Source organism: Caloenas nicobarica, chromosome 3 (genome assembly GCF_036013445.1).
Source record: "Caloenas nicobarica isolate bCalNic1 chromosome 3, bCalNic1.hap1, whole genome shotgun sequence".
NCBI lineage: Eukaryota > Metazoa > Chordata > Aves > Columbiformes > Columbidae > Caloenas > Caloenas nicobarica.
The window spans coordinates 47,289,759-47,308,581 of NC_088247.1; the positions used below are offsets into that span (position 1 = coordinate 47,289,759).

The following is an 18,823-nucleotide window of genomic DNA, read 5'->3' on the forward strand; positions in this document are numbered from 1 at the left end:
TCTTGGCCGCCCTGCCAATGGTGCTGCTCGGTGTTGGGGCAAGATGGCGGCGCCCAGGCGCCGCGGCGGGAGCGGGGTGTCGGCGGGCCGGCGGGCGTGAGGCGGCGGCGGGGAGCGGAGCGGAGCGGAGCGGGCCGCCATGCTGCGCGCCTCCCTCCGCCAGGTGAGTGGCGCCCGCCCGCCCTGCGAGCCGCCGCGGCGGCGGGGCGGCGGGCGCGCCGCGGTGTCCCCTCACGGCCCCACTCCCCGGGGCAGGCGCGGCGGGGCCCGGGGGAGCCTTCCCGCTGTGTCGAAGCGGCAGCGGGGATCGCGCTTTAGCCCCGCGACGCCGCGGGCGCTGTCACCGGGCCGCCCTGAGAGGGGAGTGGATGCGCTTCCAGGTGTCGGCAGCCCTGAAGGAGGGACATGTCACCCCCACGGAGCTCTGCCAGAGGTGCCTTTCCCTCATCAAAAGCACCAAGTTCCTCAATGCTTACATCACCGTGGCGGAAGAATCTGCTTTGAAGCAGGCTGAAGAATCGGAGGAAAGATACAGAAGAGGTATGTGCCAGGGACAGGAGTTGGACTCAATGAGCCTTGTGAGTCCCTTCCAACTCAGGACATTCTGTGATTCTGTGTTTGCTCCTATTTGGTACTAGTCCTTAAAAAGCTCTCGTACAGGAGCTCTTCATCTTAGATGAAGCAACTTTGCTGTTTAAAGCAGGTGTATGTGCTGCTGGTTTAACTATTAGGGGATGAGGATTGCGGTTGATGCTTCAGTGAGTCCGTGCTCATGGGTCTGTGCTTGGCACCCACTAGTGTATTCGCTTAAAAAATCAAAGGCAAAATGTGGGCCAAACCAGGTGAGCACTGTGGATAAAATGGGCTCTGTGCTTCTTGACCCGCACAGCTGTTGGTTGCCGCTTCTTTCCCCCAGTTATTTTAAACCAGCAGCCAGCAGTTGCCGTGCACAGGGAGGTGCAGTGGGTCTTTTGCAGGCCTGTGGACAAACATCTGGCTCAGCCTGTCAGGTTTTAAATTAAGAAAGCGGGTGAAAATAAGTCAACTTTGTTCATCGCAGTGATGAGCTGGTGAACAGAGCAGCATTAAATCCTGTCATCTGCAGCATTTAGAGGCTGACCATCCTCATTTTCCTTTGCAGTTCCTGGAAGACAGAAAAGGGAAATTTTCACCTAATAGGGTAATTTTTTGTCTTTCCTGGATGACACTTGCTGTCCTCTGACAGCTTAAGAAAATTGCCAGCCAGAGTGTTTTGCTTCCTGATGTAGGCATTTTAATTTTTTTTTTTTTTTTTTTGCTGGGTGGTGGAGAATCAATCATGTAGAGGAGACTTTCTGTGCTTCAGTGATTTTTTTTTTTTTTTAAGATCATATCTGCCGTTTATGCCAGGTAGGCAGAATTTATAGCTCCCAGCCTGGGGACGGAGTAGATTTAGGCAGCACCTATGGCTGAAATAAGAATTACATGGTCACATTTGAAGAGGTAAGCACTCCTTTGGGATAGCTAACCTCTATGAAAGCAGCTGCCTGTCTTGCAGACTTAGACACGTTGGCAGAGCTGTTCTTTGCAGGTCCAAGTCCTGTCTGGGCAGAATGTTCGACGCTGGAGTAAGAATGGAAGGTGGTTCTAGCAAACGTGCCTGATAGCCATCAAATGCCAAGTGGATAGCGTTTTTGTTTCCAATAAACACCCAAAGGGGCATGTAAAATAAATTGTAGTTGATGAGAAGACTATACATATAGCACACTTCGCTTTAATCACTGTTGTCTTTGCAATAATTCCCAATGCAGGTCAGCCGCTGGGAGTTTTAGATGGAATTCCTATTGCAGTAAAAGACAACTTTAATACAGCTGGCATTGAGACAACATGTGCATCAAACATGCTAAAAGGTACAGTAGAGCTTTTAATGTAAAATCAGATCTCATTTTGGAGCTCTTGCTCTTCTCTTTAGGGGGATTATGGAGTGGAGTCTTCCAGAAATCTAAATATTTTTTAAAAATGAGCTCAACTAATTTGTGAAATTATGGTTGTCAAATTTCTTCTGCCAGGCTCGTCTGGTATTATAGATATGTCTTTTTTATTGTGTAAGCACATTATCTCCTTTATTAAGATAGTTACATGCTTTTAACAACACAATCTTCATTATAGCCCATATGCTAAAATATAATTTTCTGTAGTTCACATTTTCCTTCATGTTACTTTTAGGTCTGCAGGAGAGCAGTCAGTACTATTTGCTGCTGTTCTGTTTTGTTGATTTAAGTAGTTTTTTCATATGGCTGTAAGAAGAGTAGACATTTTCTCTATATTCCTGATAGATGGACTTGTTCTATAAGATCTTTTAATTTTTTTGAAATTTCCTAAGCTCATTGTTTCTATTAACATGCCATTAACATTTTCAAGGCGTTAGAATGTTTTCATAGTAAAAGCAAAAGTAGAAAACATTTCTTATATCTCTTTTATTCTGCACAAAGCAGAACTGAAAAGTTTTGTGGAAGATAGCTCAAGTAAATTAGCAGAACCCGAATTTGATTATGGGGGTTTTTAATAGCAGAAGAAACAAAATGTGACTTTGCCATTTTAAAAAGTGTTATATTACCTGAAGTGCTTTTCCTTAAAGCACATTGTCAGACCTGTTGTGATTGATGGCAATGTAGTGGCTGAGAGTATTAGGAGTGATGTTGTCCTTGTTGTTCCCTTTGAACGTGGGGGTGGAGAAACCCCTGTCAATATTCACAGAAGGAATTGGTTGCTACCTGGGATCTCATTTAAGTGTCATGGTTCTCATCCTAGTTTATGTAAGGTCTAAGTGGTCAAGGGTCTGATCACAAGATAGCTTGTGGTGAACCATATGCTCCTTTATCTCATGGTAATGAGAGACTTCTTCTAATTTTAGACAATTCCTGCAAATTGGCTGAATACAGTAATTTGCTACCTTTGTGATAACTTGTTTATGTGAAGTTTTAGCTCCACACTCTAGAAATGTATAATCCATTACTCATGTCATCTTGAAGCAAAATTTTGGCACTGTGAACCGACAATTCTTATGCACAAATAATGACAACTTCGAAGTGTTCGGAGTAGCTACTTCTAAAAATCAGCTATATCTAACCAATCACACTTAATTGTTCTGATTGTTTTCAGGTTATATTTCTCCTTACAATGCTACAGTAGTTCAGAAATTACTGGATCAGGGAGCTGTGCTTTTAGGCAAAACAAACCTAGATGAATTTGCAATGGGGTGAGTGATGTTTATTATTTTTAATGTGTGATTGCACATTAAATAGAATACACACCTTCTGTTCCAATCTACCTGTAATGCTTAACTCCTTTCTGTGAGATCAGAAGAGAATGCTTACCTGTGAAGAGTATATAGAGTTGTATGAATTTCTCCCTGAATATTTATACTGTTGTGTAAATGATACTGAGTTTTATGAACGTAGTGTTCAACTGTAACTGTGTTTGAGGGGAAGGAAGCGATACAGCCTTTGCGGAAAGCCAAGGACAAGCAGACTTCTTCCAGATCCAGTCATGTGTTAGTAGAATTGCTTACATTGCCAGTTAATTGCTGCCTTTTTCTCTCTCATTACTGGTGGTTTTTGCCGTTAGCTAATTATTATCATGCCCCCAATGGCAATCACTGCCTCTGCCGGTCAGCCACTGGAGTAATTGGTACAAGTACTTCCTGATTTGCTGCAAAGATGCTAATCTAGAGCAGCACTTTAAATTATCTAAGCTAATGTTGGTGACTTTTTGTCAGGAGCACATTGGAAAGTGCTCTCACAAATTGATTCTCCAGCAAATGGGTGAAAGCAGCCAAGCTATAGCAGGGAACAGCATTGGGCTGTTAGGGATGGGAGTCTGTCACCGCAGCTGCTGGGTCTGGAAAGGAATGTCTGGGACTTTAGCTACCTGTGAGAAACAATGAGTGTTGTGTTTTGGTTTTGTTTTTATTTTAGCTAAACCAAAGACAGAGGTTTGATTGGGAATTCACATGGATGGAGTGAAAATACTTTGACCGTATTGTTTGGATAAAGTAATTTCTGTGTCAAAGACACACTCTTCAGAGGAAGAGTAGGGCAAAAGCCTGAAAAAGCTGATTATGCAGTGTTACAACTGGTCTAAGCTCATCAAAGCGCAGGATTCTCTTAAAAAAGCTTGTCCCACCCCTGGCTTCTCATTTCTGGTCTGTGTGTTTGCCTGGTCTCATGCTAGCAGGAACACCGCTGCATCGGGGAGCTGATCCAGCTTGATAGTAAAGATGTCTCAGTAAGGTTAGTTTTCAGCTGTGCACTCTGATGACTTGGCTGATGACACTGGCACCCTGGAGCCAGGGGCAGCATGGGGTGGAGATGGCAAGGAAGGAGGAAAGTACCCTGTGCCTTCACTCCTGGTGGCAGCTCACGCTTAGGTAACCACAGGCTGACTAAAACCAGTTTCTGAGAAGCCAGTCTAGCGCTCTGAACCAGTGAACTGTGGCCTCAGGAGAGGGCTACAGAGTGAGTAATAGTGTGTTATTTACAGAGAAGTGATTGTTCCTGCTACTGCAGGGTTTTCCACATCCCCCCATCTACCAGTAGCATGGTTTTCCACAAGATTGTGGTCATCTTCTTTTGCATGTTCCAAATGTGGGGCTAGGAGATCAGAAGACCTTTGTTTTGAAGGAGACATGCAACTTTACTGTTACGTTGCTTAAATTGGTTTTATGGTTATGTTCTTTTCAGAGGTATTAGCAGAAGTTAGAAAGAGGTACAAGTTCAGGTTCCGTGTCAGAAAGGGATGAAGATCTATAGACTTTAGAATTCTGTGTAACATTGAAGTTGACTGCACAAGTATTTACGTACACCAGTCTTTTTGTGTTGAAAATGAATTTGCTAGGATGAAGGATAAGGAATTTGGTAAAGAAAAAAAAAACTTGGTGAATGCAGTGTGTCATCTGTCACTTCTGTCTGTATTTGTCCTGTCTGACTATCTTAGATCTGGGAGTACGGATGGGGTATTTGGACCAGTCAGAAATCCCTGGAGTTATTCAAGACAGTACAAGGAAAAATCTGTCCCAAAATCCCATTCTGAGGATGAAGAGTCTAACTGGGTAATAACGGGAGGGAGCTCAGGAGGCAGTGCGGCTGCTGTGTCATCTTTCACATGTTTTGCGTAAGAGGCTTTTTAATTTTTTTTTTTTAATTAATTGTCTCAAAATATGCTGCAAGGTTTTAATTTTATAATTTTATCTTAGTCTAGTTTGAAATGGGAGGGTTATTTGCACTGGTATGAAAGAATTTATTTCAGCATCCCTAGTTTATTCATGGCATATCATGAAGCCAGAAGGAATCCATGTAGGCAAATTCAGGCTCATTCATTTTAGAGTATTATTCGGCATACTGATATGACCACTTCGGACTGCCTGTAATAAAATGGTGATGACAGTAAAGGAACAACAGTTTTATTGTTATTCCCACGTACTGTCTTAAAATTAACATGGGGTTTGTGACACATCCTCTTCCTGAGTAAGTGCATTACACGAATATACCCTGAAAACGTAATTCAGTAAATGAGATCCCTTAATTTATAACAGTATAGTAGTCTTTCCTCCCTGCTTTTTATAGCAGAGATATGTAATAAAACATGAGGTTGGAGTTCTAAAACCTTTCAAATCCCGTTCTTAATGAAGGGATACACAAATACTTACTACACAGATACTTATAAACCTATCTGTCTTCAGAAGTTAGAAGACAGTTTTAGTTTTGGGGGTTGGTTTGTTTGTTTTGGGGGGTTCTTTTTTTTTTTAAAAAAAAGGAATTTAAACAAGACAGATTTTTTTTTTTTACAACAATTATTATCTACATGGAATATCAGCACACTAACGAATCAGTTGTCTATACCATCGTCTCCATCCAACTGTTAAATCTGATCCTTAAAGCTTTACACCTTTCATTTTGTGCAGCTTTTAGAGCTACATAGTGAAGCACATTTTAGAGAAGATTATTTCAGTTGTCCTCTTAACTGGAAGATATTTAAGAATGCTCTTTAGTTACTGTGTCCTTGTTTACCCATAGAGTATATTATTAAGTGTCTATTTTAGTGTTAAAATATTTTTTGCTGGTATTGATTACAGCTTTTTAAAAAAATGTATTTTTATATACAACTCCCAATTTATTTTATTATTTTTTTAATGATACCTTTCTTCATCAGATTGCCCTTTGCTAGGATGTAGTCTACTCAACATTTTACTGCTGTTGGAGCCGAACTCGGTGCAGCCATTCCCAAGGGCTGCTGGTCAGAATGGCCTGATCCTGATGGGGTCTGGCACCTTCTCTTAGGTTGCTGGGTGTGCTGAACTCCCAGTGTGCGCTGCTCAGCACTTTGTCAGATCAGGGAGATTTTTCGTCCAGCTTTTTTATTGCCTATAAGCTATGGTATGTCCACTCTATTAGTTTCTTTCAGGCATCAGGAATGCTGCCAGTATTTGGCTTTTCAATTTGATATTTGGATGTACATAAAGGCTACAAAATTGAGGATGTTTTATATCAACACAAAAGCTTTGAAAAAATTCCGCTTCAGCAAAGTCAATTGAATTGTTTCAGCCATCTCAGAAACAAATGGCTATGGGAGAAGTCACATACCCATTTCAATAAAAATTATACCTCCTTCTGAAGTTTAATTTATTTTTGGCAAAGATTTGGATGAAGCTGTTTTATTTTTTAGATGGTGCTTGAGTTAAAATTATTAAAAACAAGAGAAGAGCAGGCTTCACTTCAATATGAATTTCCAATTCCATTACGGTTTTTGAAATAAAAAAATCAGTTTAGAAAGAACAAGGTTTTGCCTGTGAAGGAACAAAAACAACAAAAAGAAGTCAACTTTAAAACAAACAAACACAAATAACTGTATTTTAAAAATGCACATAAACTACTCAAAACTGGGAGTTCTGATGCAATGCTTTGTAGGTTTGGAAACAGAAAAACATCCTAGACTTCGAAAAGTAAGCCCTATTATTAGGAGGAAAAAGTGTGCTATGTTTCTATTTATTTGTATACTGGAAAATGCTGCTTCATAGTCTATTGGCTACTGCATAAATAAGATATAATTTTCTGAAAAACATACACTAAATCTTATGAGACATATCTTTTGGAGTCCACAGAATTGGAACAACAGACCAACAGAGAAGGCAGAAGTAGATATTTAGGGCCATATTCGGATGGCCTAAATCCTGCCTGTTTACCTCTGCTTTGTGGAGACAACTGGGCTCTTGTGATGACTAATTCAGAAGCCCCGAGAAAAAGAAGAGAACAGATAAAAAATAGCAGACATAGGGAGCAGACTGAATTTTAGGCTGTATGATTATGACTTCTAATCTGGAAGAATTCACGTGTTTTTAAATCCATGCATCTTAAAGCCACACAGTTTTATTATTTTAAAACGTTCTGAATTATTTTACTAATGATGATCCTTTTGAAACCATAGAGCCTTAGGGTCAGACACGGGAGGATCTACCAGAAACCCTGCTGCTCACTGTGGTGTAGTAGGTTTAAAGCCAACATACGGACTGATCTCTCGCCATGGTCTCATTCCTCTAGTGAACTCCATGGATGTGCCAGGAATCCTCACCAGATGTGTGGATGATGCAGCAGTTGTGTTAGGTATTCCTACTTCATATGTCTTTGTATACAACATGCCTTTGTTTACAACATTCTCTCAAAACAAATTGAATTCTGGCTGCCCAGTGTGCATTTTGCTGTTCTGTCGTGTCGTATTTCAGGTTCACTTGCTGGGCACGATCCTAAAGACTCCACCACAATTCAGGAGAACTTTAAGCCATTTGAACTACCCAATTTGACTGATGTCAGCAAGCTCTCGATAGGAATTCCAAAGGTAACATTTAAATCCTGTCAACAGTTGTGGACAGGAACAGCAGATAGGACACGTAACCAACAAATATTTCTGTCTTGCCCACCACCTCCTGGTCTGTCATGATTTGAAACAGTGAAGACAGTACAAGCAGCTTCTGGAAAAGAGCAGTATGTGCTCTGTTGCCTGTGCAGGCGATTTGGAGTGAGCATATGCTAATGCTTCATCTAAAACATTTTGTCATGGTTGTGGGAAGCACTGTCAGGAAGTTCCAAGGGAAATGGGGAACTTGGTTCTCTCTGTTGGTCTTTCATCAGTCACTCGTATAACCTCAAACAAGTTGCTCTTAGTGCCTTCTCATATGGTGAGGTTAGTGCTGCTTTGTGCAGTGCTTTGAGAGACTTGTCTAAACGGCACCGTGTTAACATGAAGCAGAATTTTAAAGGCAATTGAGTGGCACAAGGCGCTGTGATTCACAGAGCTCTAACAGCGTTTTAAATATTTAATCTTTAAATAGACAGCTGTAATCTGATGTATGCAATTCAATCATGTTTGTAACTGTAAGGATACTTGCAATTTGGGACTTCAGCCTATTTTTAATTTAGTAAAGGCTCTGCTTTCAAAGAGACAATCTGAGTAATATTTGTTGGTTTGACTCTCAGTATTTGAACCTGTGCTAGAACAGGTATAACAAAAGATTTAATTTGGTAAACAGAAATGTCCACTGACCAATTATTCAGGATCTGTGAAATGCAAAAATTGTGTGCCTAGAAAACTAACTACCTGCATACTGTTTAGATTTTGATAAATCTAAAATAGTGGTATTGGTTAATTATTCATATCCTTTGGACAGTTGTTTTCTACTGCTAAAGATTATCCTGAACAGATACATCCATGTATTAAACATGGGACATAGCTACTCAGAAATCAGACAGTATTCCAACCCTGATATTGTGAGTTAGAACTAAAGGAAGTATCTTCAAAACTACAGAATTTTAATAGAATATCTTTAATTTAGCTCTTAAAGAGGAACAAAGCTTATCTAAGTCTTCTCCCAACACATTGATTATAGTTCTTCTTTGGTAGGCTGTGGTGTTCATTTCAGTTTGCCGGTTGCCATTGATCGGCTGTGGCCATCATTTCTTTTTATTTTTCCTACTCACAGCAGCCCTAGTATTAGGATTTAAACCTGAACTAGGTTTAATTAGGATTTAAACCCATGAACTGCAAAGCAGTGCAGTATATTCTCCATGAATAGACAAATAAGTGGATAACTGGGCAATTTCTCCTTCAGAAGAAAATGCTGAAGTTCCATGGTCTGCGATATGTGGGTTGATCCTACTGAGATGAACATAATATTCTTAAGAAGACTGAATCCTGTTAATTTAATACTGTTTGATTGTATAATATTTAGTAGATGCAAGAATCTTAATGAGTACTTGAAATCGCATAGTGGTGAGGTGAGAGTTTCGATGTATTTTAGCAAGGCGTATTTGCATTTTGGTGGGCATTAGAAGTAAACCAGTATGTAAAATCACTCCCCTTCTTGTTTTTCTCTAAGGAATATCATGCACCAGGGCTTTCTAGTGAAATTCTGGCTCTCTGGTCAAAAGCCGCTGACCTCTTTAAGAATGCAGGGGCTAAAGTAATTGAAGTGAGTCTACCACACACTCGTTACTCGATTGTCTGCTATCATGTGCTGTGCACAGCAGAAGTGGCATCAAATATGGCCAGGTTTGATGGACTGGAATACGGTAAGGCCTTTAAAAAAGCTTTTTTCTCAGACAATAGAAACCTTGCTGGATGCCATTAAAAAGTGTTGGTTTTAATATGCTTTCATGGTTGAATGTTTGGTGTTATTTCTCCAAGATGAAATAGGGTAAAAGCCCTGTCCAAATAACAGTGAGTAAATAAATACATATTTTAATATATTTCACTTCTAGACACATGAGTGTCTGGGCTTAAAATCTGTTTAATATTTCTATAAGAAGCCAGGGATATGCTTTGTTGGTTTTCCAGAATAGTAGCATGTCAGACTGCAGCAAACAGTGGCCCATTGTATTACTATGTGTAACATTACATTATGTTGTTAAATCTTAAGGACTACAAAAAGTATTCATTTCCAAATTGCTTTTTCTTTTCAGGACACCGTTCTGACATGAACAAGTCCACAGAAAGTATGTATGCTGCAACACGGCGAGAAGGCTTTAATGATGTTGTAAGAGGAAGAATTCTGTCAGGAAACTATTTCTTGCTGAAACAGTAAGCAGAACATCTTGAAACTCAAATTTACTAAGTTAACAATTTTTTAAGAAATGGTGATGAATTGTTCATCATGACATGAAAAAAATTGTCCTTACACTAGTAGCTACTTGTATTATTATTATTGCTTTAGCTATATAATATCCAGTGAACTTTTACAAATGAATGAAAATGTTTTCTTGATAGTGAGTCTCCTGAATTAAATAAGCAAAACAACTTAGTGATTTTTTTTCTTCCCCTACCAGAGTATTATTGGCACCCATTAATTAAATTAAACAAAAATCTATCCTGTGTTATCACATTGAAGGCATTACTGTCCTGGTGTTAAAAGTTCTGTAGCTGTTAATCTCATTAAAATTACATAGGAAAACTGCGTGTGTATTCTAGTGAGGTCTTCCAGAGAAAGCCAGAAGACATGGCAATTAAATTAACTATAGTTCTCTGCCTCAGTATACAGGGAACGGAAGGCACTGGCGAAAGTACTGAACTGGTGTCTTTACAGAAGACAGATTTTTATCCAGCTTATGTAGAGAAGCTGGTGCATGGATCGATTTGACTTTTTTTCCTTAGTTTTCAGTCCTTATCCAGCAGTCCTAATTCATGTTAGTAAAAGTGCTGTTTTTCTCTGTCTTTATTCAGGTAGTAACAGAACTATTAGTCCTGTAATCAGTTTCAAAGCAAGTACACTACAGAGAGAGCTCTGTCAGCAAGAGTATTCATCAGATGTGACATCTAGTTGCTCTCAGAGGCACGGATGTTGTCAGTCAGTATCTAACAACCAGCTTTTTATGGAATGCTGATATTTCTGCCAAATTTCCTTCTGGTTACAGTGGTCCAGATCAGTTTTCCTAAGCCTGCTTTAAAATTCATGTAGTTCACTCTTCCGTGAAGGAATATACAGTTGGCTTCCATCAAGACTGAGCAGGAGAGTCCTGTTCCTGTCCACGGTGATTTACTTTTGAAGAACAGAAAGCATTCTTAAATAGTAGAGAAAAATCATCTGTGTCTCCTGCCATTGTTGCATTTTAGAGATCATTTTTATCTTGCTTTTGAAATCTGGAAAATAACTAGGTTATTGTTCAGGAAGTTCTGTTTAATATTTTTATCAGTGATCTGGATGAGGGGATCAAGTGCACCCTCAGTAAGTTTGCAGACAACACCAAGTTGAGTGGGAGTGTTGATCTGTGGGAGGGTAGGAAGGCTCTGCAGAGGAATCTGGACCTGCTGGATCGTTGGGCTGAGGCCAGTTGCATGAGGTTTAACAAGGCCAAGTGCCGGGTCCTGCACTTGGGTCACAACAACCCCAGGCAGCGCTACAGATTCGGGGAAGAGTGGCTGGAAAGCTGCCTGGTGGAAAAGGATCTGGGGGTGTCGGTCAGCAGCCAGCTGAACATGAGCCAGCAGTGTGCTCAGGTGGCCAGAAAGGCCAACAGCATCCTGGCTTGTATCAGGAATAGTGTGGCCAGCAGGATTAGAGAAGTGATTGTGCCACTGTACTTGGCACTGGTGAGGCCCCACCTTGAATCCTGTGTTCAGTTTTGGGCCTCTCACTACAGAAAGACATTGGGGTACAGGAGAGAGTTCAGAGAAGGGCAACGAAGCTGGTGAGGGGTCTGGAGCACAAGTCTGATGAGGACACATCTGAGGGAACTGGGGCTGTTTAGTCTGGAGAAAAGGAGACTGAGGGGAGACCTTATCGCTGTCTGCAACTACCTGACAGGAGGTTGTAGCATGGAGGGTGTTGGTCTCTTCTCCCAAGTAGCAAGAGATAGGGCAAGAGGAAATGGCCTCAAGTTGTGCCAGGGGAGGTTCAGACTGGGTATTAGGAAAAAAATTCTTCACGGAAACAGATGTCAGGCATTGGAACAGACTGCCCAGGGAAGTGGTGAAGTCACCATCCTGGAGGTGTTTAAAAGATGTGCAGATGTGGCACTTAGGGACTTTCTGCAATTAACAGCTAGGATGATTTCATAAATCTTTAGATTACTCTAGCGAAGTGGCTTTTGGGCAGTTTCAGATGTTTTATCTACAATACCCCATTCCCTTTTTTTTTATTTGTTTTGATAGCTGTGGTTTTAGATGGCAATTACTTTTGAAACTGAACTTCTCTGAATTTAAGGATTCCACATTTACCAGTTCTGCATATGAAGTTAATAGGAACAATAGACATAAAGCTGACTAGTTTGTTTCTGCTTCAGAATTGTGTAAAGACAGTTTAGAAATCCACAGAGCACATGTTTACATGAGGAAAAAAAGGATAGGAAAAATCTGGTCTTTATAGTATTCTACAGAGAAGCATACTACAAACACATACATTGTTTTAAGTCCATTTGGAGTCCTCTGTAGATGATGGGACTTTTTCACATGCTTTAACTATCTTGTTGGATTGAATCCTAAATGATTAATGCCTTTTTTCAGGCCTGCTTAGTTCTGTATTGTTTCTAGGCTTTGCTGTGCTGCCCTGCAGTGAAATTCAGTACACGGTTTAGTTTCAGAATGGTCATAAGTGTTGTTTTGATTTTTAGTTAATTATTGTAAACTAGGTTTTGTTTTCCCTTCACCTTTCTTTAGCAGTATGCCCTCATCTCTTCCTTCTCTGACAGCTTCATTGCTATGAGACCATAAACACCATGTTTGATGACTAAGCTTCTGGTATGTCAAAAACTCAAATACCAGTGTTAGTCTCTTAACCAGAAGGAATACTGGGCTTGTCTGTTCTACAGTAACTAAGAAGTTCTGTATTTGGGGAATTAAAGTGTCAGGCTCTCATGCCCATATTTCTTTCTAGGAACTATGAGAATTACTTTGTCAAGGCACAGAAAGTCAGACGGCTCATTGCCAATGACTTTGTGAAGGTTTTTGGGAACGGTGTTGATATTTTACTCACTCCTACCACTCTGAGTGATGCAGCTCCATATATGGAATTCATCAAAGAAGACAATAGAACCCGCAGTGCGCAAGATGACATCCTAACGCAGGCTGCAAATATGGCTGGTGAGTAGGGACAGGGATTTAACTACGTTGTCCCCACCTAGTAATTTTTAATGTCCATCCCTTCAGCTATTTAACCTCTTCTTTAGCATGAAGGTATTTCACCCCTGTGTTGTTAAGTCTTACAATGATAACCAGGTGTAAGGTTAGTTTATTGATTAAATGCTTTAAAATGGAAGACTAGATTTTAAAGTGGGGCACCTTGGAGCTGAGTGTGGGCTGCAGATAAGATGAATCCATTCGAGTTCCAGAGACGGAAATCTCTAAGGAGAGTTGATTCTCTTTTCAGAGGATGCTGACTCCTTAAGTCACTCTAATTCTTTTGTTGCGATCACCTAGCAATATCCTTAGTTCATTGACTCAAATTATTTTAACTAGTCTTTTTCCTCTATATAGCTTTTTTTCTGGTTCTTTTAGAATTATTACAAAAATTTCTCCAACTGGATTTGTTTAATAGTAAGTGTGTGTATGTGTATCTTTTTTTCCTTCAGGACTGCCAGCCATAAATGTTCCTACAGCTCTTTCAGAGAGGGGCTTGCCAGTTGGGCTTCAGTTCATTGGACGTTCATTCCAGGAGAAGCAGCTTCTCACTGTAGCCAAATGGTTTGAAAAACAAGTAAAATTCCCAATGATTCAGCTAGAAGAAGTGAAGAGGCACGATCACGGTGTCTTTCGGCATCAGAAATCTGCTTCTTTTTCATAACATGGGACTTGCTAGTCAGCAAAAGCAAGAAAGCCTGTGGATTGGTCTGAAAATGGTCTCCTGCAGTTAGTTCTCTTTTGCAGAAATAATAATCCATTTTAAGAAGACCAAATGCAGTAATTCAGGATGGAATCATAGCAGCTTGTTACTGTGTAATTAAGGCAAAGTGAATCATTAAGTAAATATGTCTGGGTTATTAAGAATCCTTTCTAACGGATATTAAAAACACCAAGTTGAAATTATGTATCTTATGGCTGTGGAGCTGCTTTTTTCCATCCCCAGAGAGTGTGTAAGGTATCTGGCCCATTAAAGAACTAACCTGGACTTTTGTGTGAAAACTGCATGGCTGCCAAAGGGCTTAGTTTCCTTCTGGAGCATAGACTTTTGTAATGGCAACAACCAGACAAGCTGTCATGGAACAAAGGTATCAAGGATCTGTTCACCAGCAGGTAAATACAAAAGGAAATGGGAATAACATACTGATAGTTCATTAAAAAAAAAAGTCCCTGCTTCTCATGAACTCTTGTAGGAGGTGAAATAACCACCAGGTTTACAAATCATGCAGATTGCTCTGGTTACATCCATTGTAAGAGTGATGAATTTCAGATTTCTTCTGGGGAAAGATGCCTAGTAGTCCTTGAGTAGTTATCTTCTTCCTTTGCCTCCATTCTTTGTAATCAGCACTTAAAATGAATACTTATTAAGAAAGAAATTATCTTCTTCAGTGTAACTCTCCCTAAGAGTAATACCACCTATTTCTTCATGGACAGTCATTCAACACAGTAACAATTTGAAACAAATTTCCAGACCATGATGTTGGTAGACTGGAAGACCTACTAAACTTGTTGTAAATGTTGTTTCCATTTTTGAAAGTTGAAAAAGTATGAAGGATTAAGTTTGTAGATTTGTTTTTGTATCAGATTCGCTTTCAGTCATAGTCTGCAGTGTGTACAGATGTAAAAAGTATAGGGTGGGGAAAATGATAGAGATGTTGTCTGATACAGTAACATCTTCCTGAATTATGTCTTGCCTTGGACTGTAATGTCAGCTATATAAAAAAAAAAAATCACCATATTTCTAAAAATTGCAAATGAATTGGTGAATTTTCCACACCCAAGGTGAGTTGTTCCAATACCTTTCCCACATGATAAAAATGGTATGCAATTAAAAATCCCACATGACTAAAATTTAAAAAGTGAAATTAAATTTTAATATTAAAAATCAAGGTACACCTTGTTTCTAGTCTGATGCTATCTGGCTTTTTTTCATAGCAGAGTCTTCAGGGAACTTGTTTTTTCTGTTAGTGGGCAATGATGAAGTGAGAGTCCTAACAGACTGTTTTCACCATTGTCTCGTTCAGTAATTTTGAGATAAAATTGTGACTGTGGAGAGCATTCCTGGAGGGATGTGAAGAGCCTTGGAGTGTTACTCACAGAAGAGAACAGGCAGAGAATTGTGCTCTCCCTTGGAAATTAATTCTGCACTGACTTATGGCCCAGAGGAAAATGCCTGTTTATGCTTGGCAATCTTTCTCTTAAAACCTCCCCTGACATTAAGGGGACTCTGATGGAAAAACTGGGTCAAGGCAAAGATCCCCACTCCATGTTTCTCATGGGTAGGTGAAGGGGAACTGTTCTTACACTGGCACTACTTTTTTTTTTTTTAAAGCAGGGCTCAGATTCCAGTCTCCAGCGTCCTCTAAACGAGCATTCAGATGATCAGAGCAGTTGGCTGTTCTGACATGGGTCCTTCAGAGTTTCTTCTGTTGGTAGATTTCTGAATGTAGAATAACTATGCAGTGAAATACATAGTAAAGAAGGTACAAACCAGACAAACGGACATCCATTCTACAGCTCTGAATAGCATGGCATTTATAGCTCCATGTTAGTAGTTGAGACCCATCTTTGAATTAAAGGTTGTAAAGGCTTGAACACAAAACTCCTGGGTAGAAACTAAAATTTCTGGGCTATTCAAGGCAGCCCCAACAAGGCTTCTGCCCTGCTGCCACTCCCAGCTGTTTGGCATTTTTGGGAACCACATACCTGATACTCTTTCTGCCCTTCCCAACCTGATGCTGGAATTTCACCAAGCCAGAGGCGAGAGCTTGGGAACCAGCACGGTCAAGCAACTCCAGGATGTAAGCAAGAGTTCCTCAAGTTTTGCAAGAGGGTATTTAAGAGACTCTTGCTGTCTTCATATTAGAAAGCCATTTTAAAGTAGTTGACTCGGGGCCCCTCAGCAGTTCCTGAAGTAGATTAACACCCCAGCTTACCTGTACATATAGCAGCTGCTACTAGTGCCAAGTCATGGCTCCAGAGTTACAAACAGTAAAGTTTCTATGGTGGATAATTAGACTCTCAAACCCCCTTGTTACAGAAGTAGAGAAATTCCAGTGAGCAGGAAGGGTGTAAAAAAAAAGAAAAATTAAAAAAGGAAAAAAACCCTGCCTATACAAACATTTTGTACAGCTGCCTCAAAAAACAATCTGCTGAAATGACAGAGTTGGAAGTTTTATGGCATTGCAGCAGGGCCACAGCAGGGGGTAGGTGTAACCTTAGCACACAGTGAACCCAGGTAATTCCAGTGTTTCCTGAAGGAAACAAAAGCTAGAGCTTGAGCAAACAAGCAATCTACTGAAATGTTTGGAAGTGAAAAATTTTTTCTTCAGGTAATGAGAAACTGTAAGGACATTGTATTGTGGAAAAGTTACTTTTGAAAAGAAAATTGTTAAGAGCTTTCATTGTAAGGTTTATAGGTACAACTTCAATTTGATGTTGCAGCCCATGCAGTTTCCATGTGTGTGTTTTTTCCCTCACCCTCCTTAACAGACTCATAGTAAGGAGAAATTCGGAGGAAAATTTACCCTGGCTGCTGCGATTTCTCTGTTCCTCCACTTCTCGGTTTTCAGGCCTTGGACACTCAGTAGTTACTATGACTTCATTGTAGCTTCCCCTTACATAGTGCCAGTTACTTCTCCATCACTTTTATGATTCAACTAGGAACTAATCTGTCTGGAAATCTGCACTGGGGAATGAGCTTTTTACCATCCCTGGGGTGTCCTAGGGCCCCCCCCTTCAGTTCTGCCCCCCAGAACACTGAGAGCAATACCACTGGACTCACATACGGGAGATGGGCAACTGAGAAAGGATTAAGAGCTTCTGCACAGCGTGTCTAAAAATCGCTGCTTGGGTTACACAGCAGACTTCATGTTAGACTAGTGCCCACAATGCCAACAGAGAGGGCAGGGAAATAAGCAAAAGAAGTCAGGAGCAAAAAAGGTTACCTAAGTTTGTTATTTTTCACTATGTCTCTCAACTAAAAAGGAAGGTATCCAGTTGCAGGAATGTTAGCGGCAGGAAATGAAAACACCATCATCTTAATTAGCTTACCACACCTTTGCTTGACTAATGTCCAGATGCAATTAAGGGATTCCAAGCTAACCGTTTCTTTTGTAAACATTTTTTTTTCCCACCCAGCATGAGCATCCCCGGTGCTCACTGCTGAGCAGCGATAAAAGGTGTCTGTAGCTCGGCAGTGCGGGGCATTCAGAGAAAGCAGCAGGGACCCAGCCAGGCGGCTTTGCCTGCTCCTGCCTGCAGTTTTATAGCCCAGGCTGTGGTCTGATACTCCTACAATAAAGGTCTAAGTGCTGTTGAGAGTCACAAGCAAATGCTGAGGCACAATCTGTGCTGAAACGGACTTCAAAAAGCTCAGAACCGAAATTTGTTAAGCTAGAGGGACTGTTCTTGCACATCATCACTGTGTTGGTGGGTGAACAGGTTTGCGTGGCCTGCCTCACGGCGCTGCTCGTGGTGTGTGATGCACAAGTTGTTGTCACGTGTGCCAGCTCAGACACCTGGGATGACGATGGCGACTCCTGGGTTAGATGCCTCTCTTTGGGGGAGGATGCACGGTGGTGGGAGACAAGAAGCACTTGGAGTAACAGGGCAGAGGAGAGACTGGCTGAAAGGCTGCTGCAGGTGGGTGTGAGAGATGCAGCGATACGGGAGCAGAAGCAGAGGTGGGGAGGTGGTGACTACTGGCCAGGCACCCCCCAGCACCGCACTGTGACCTGGGGCAGCTGCTGGGCTGCAACTGCTGTTTGCCCACGCTAATCCCAACGGGGAGACAAGCTCCTGCACTGCAGTCTGCGGAGTAAAAGCACTAGGCACTTTGTTGTGCCACCCGAGAGAGGAAGTTTCAGCTTGGGAAGAGACACAGAGAAGCACAGAAAGGCTGTCTAGGCAAGCTGTGAAACACCAGGAGGTAGAAAACACATGGAAGAGGAGAAGGATTGTCATAGGAACTGGTAACAAATCTGAGAAGCCAGAGGCTTAGGTGAGGAAGGCTGAAGAGAGAAAGGACATGAGGATGAAGAAGCAGAAGTATTTTGGGTGAAAGAGGGGCCCCAACTCTATGTTCCTAAGTTGAGTTCTTTGAAGGTGGGTACCTTTGTGAATTCTACCTCTCTGAACTAGAGTCTCTGCTTGATTTAGTCTAAGACCGGAGTCTTTAAGACTTGCATTTGCAAACTCTTAGTCCAAAAGTGAGTGCTGTTCAGGCACACGTAATGCCTGGCACAGATGCACATAATACATGCTTAACAAAAATCAAAATGAAAACATGTTCTTAACAATATACTTCAGGAAGCTTAGGATCACAGTGCAAAAGGGACCTTGTGGGCTTGATTTGGTTTTGTAGGTAACTATTTCATACAGTCATTTCCACACATTTATTAAAACCTGTCTAAGGAGTATTTTGTTTTCTTCATCCTATGAGTATTGTAGAACCTTTTGTTAGGAACTTCGATCACAACCAAGCTACACACACCTATTTGCTCAAGGCAAGATTGTTCTTTTGTTTAAATATGCCTTCTCACTCCTTGTGTTTAATTCACACTTGTATTTATAGAGCACAGTTGCATTCTTCCTTAGCCTTCATTCTGCTAGAACGAATAAGTCAAGTTCATCCAGTTTACTCCTGTATATTACAAGTGCCCAGTGCTAAACCCTGTAGCCATTC

The 18,823-nt window shown here is 41.0% G+C and overlaps 1 protein-coding gene across 1 annotated transcript; it reads left to right on the forward strand.

Annotated features, from left to right (window-relative positions):
• Positions 1 to 43: 43 nt before the first annotated feature.
• On the forward strand, positions 44 to 14,125 carry QRSL1 (glutaminyl-tRNA amidotransferase subunit QRSL1). Its single transcript, XM_065631584.1, has 11 exons — positions 44 to 163; positions 381 to 540; positions 1,791 to 1,889; positions 3,142 to 3,238; positions 4,975 to 5,151; positions 7,462 to 7,637; positions 7,757 to 7,869; positions 9,407 to 9,599; positions 9,990 to 10,107; positions 12,896 to 13,101; positions 13,590 to 14,125. The coding sequence occupies exons 1-11, from the start codon at positions 140 to 142 to the stop codon at positions 13,799 to 13,801; spliced, it is 1,575 nt and encodes a 524-aa protein (XP_065487656.1). The 5' UTR covers positions 44 to 139; the 3' UTR covers positions 13,802 to 14,125.
• Positions 14,126 to 18,823: the final 4,698 nt, after the last annotated feature.

Bases quoted from the DNA above. Each gene is read 5' to 3' on its own strand.
- QRSL1 (XM_065631584.1), top strand. From the start codon at position 140: ATGCTGCGCGCCTCCCTCCGCCAG. The intron at 164-380 runs GTGAGTGGCGCC...ATGCGCTTCCAG, and splicing joins TGCGCGCCTCCCTCCGCCAG to GTGTCGGCAGCCCTGAAGGA. The intron at 7,638-7,756 runs GTATTCCTACTT...GTCGTATTTCAG, and splicing joins TGATGCAGCAGTTGTGTTAG to GTTCACTTGCTGGGCACGAT.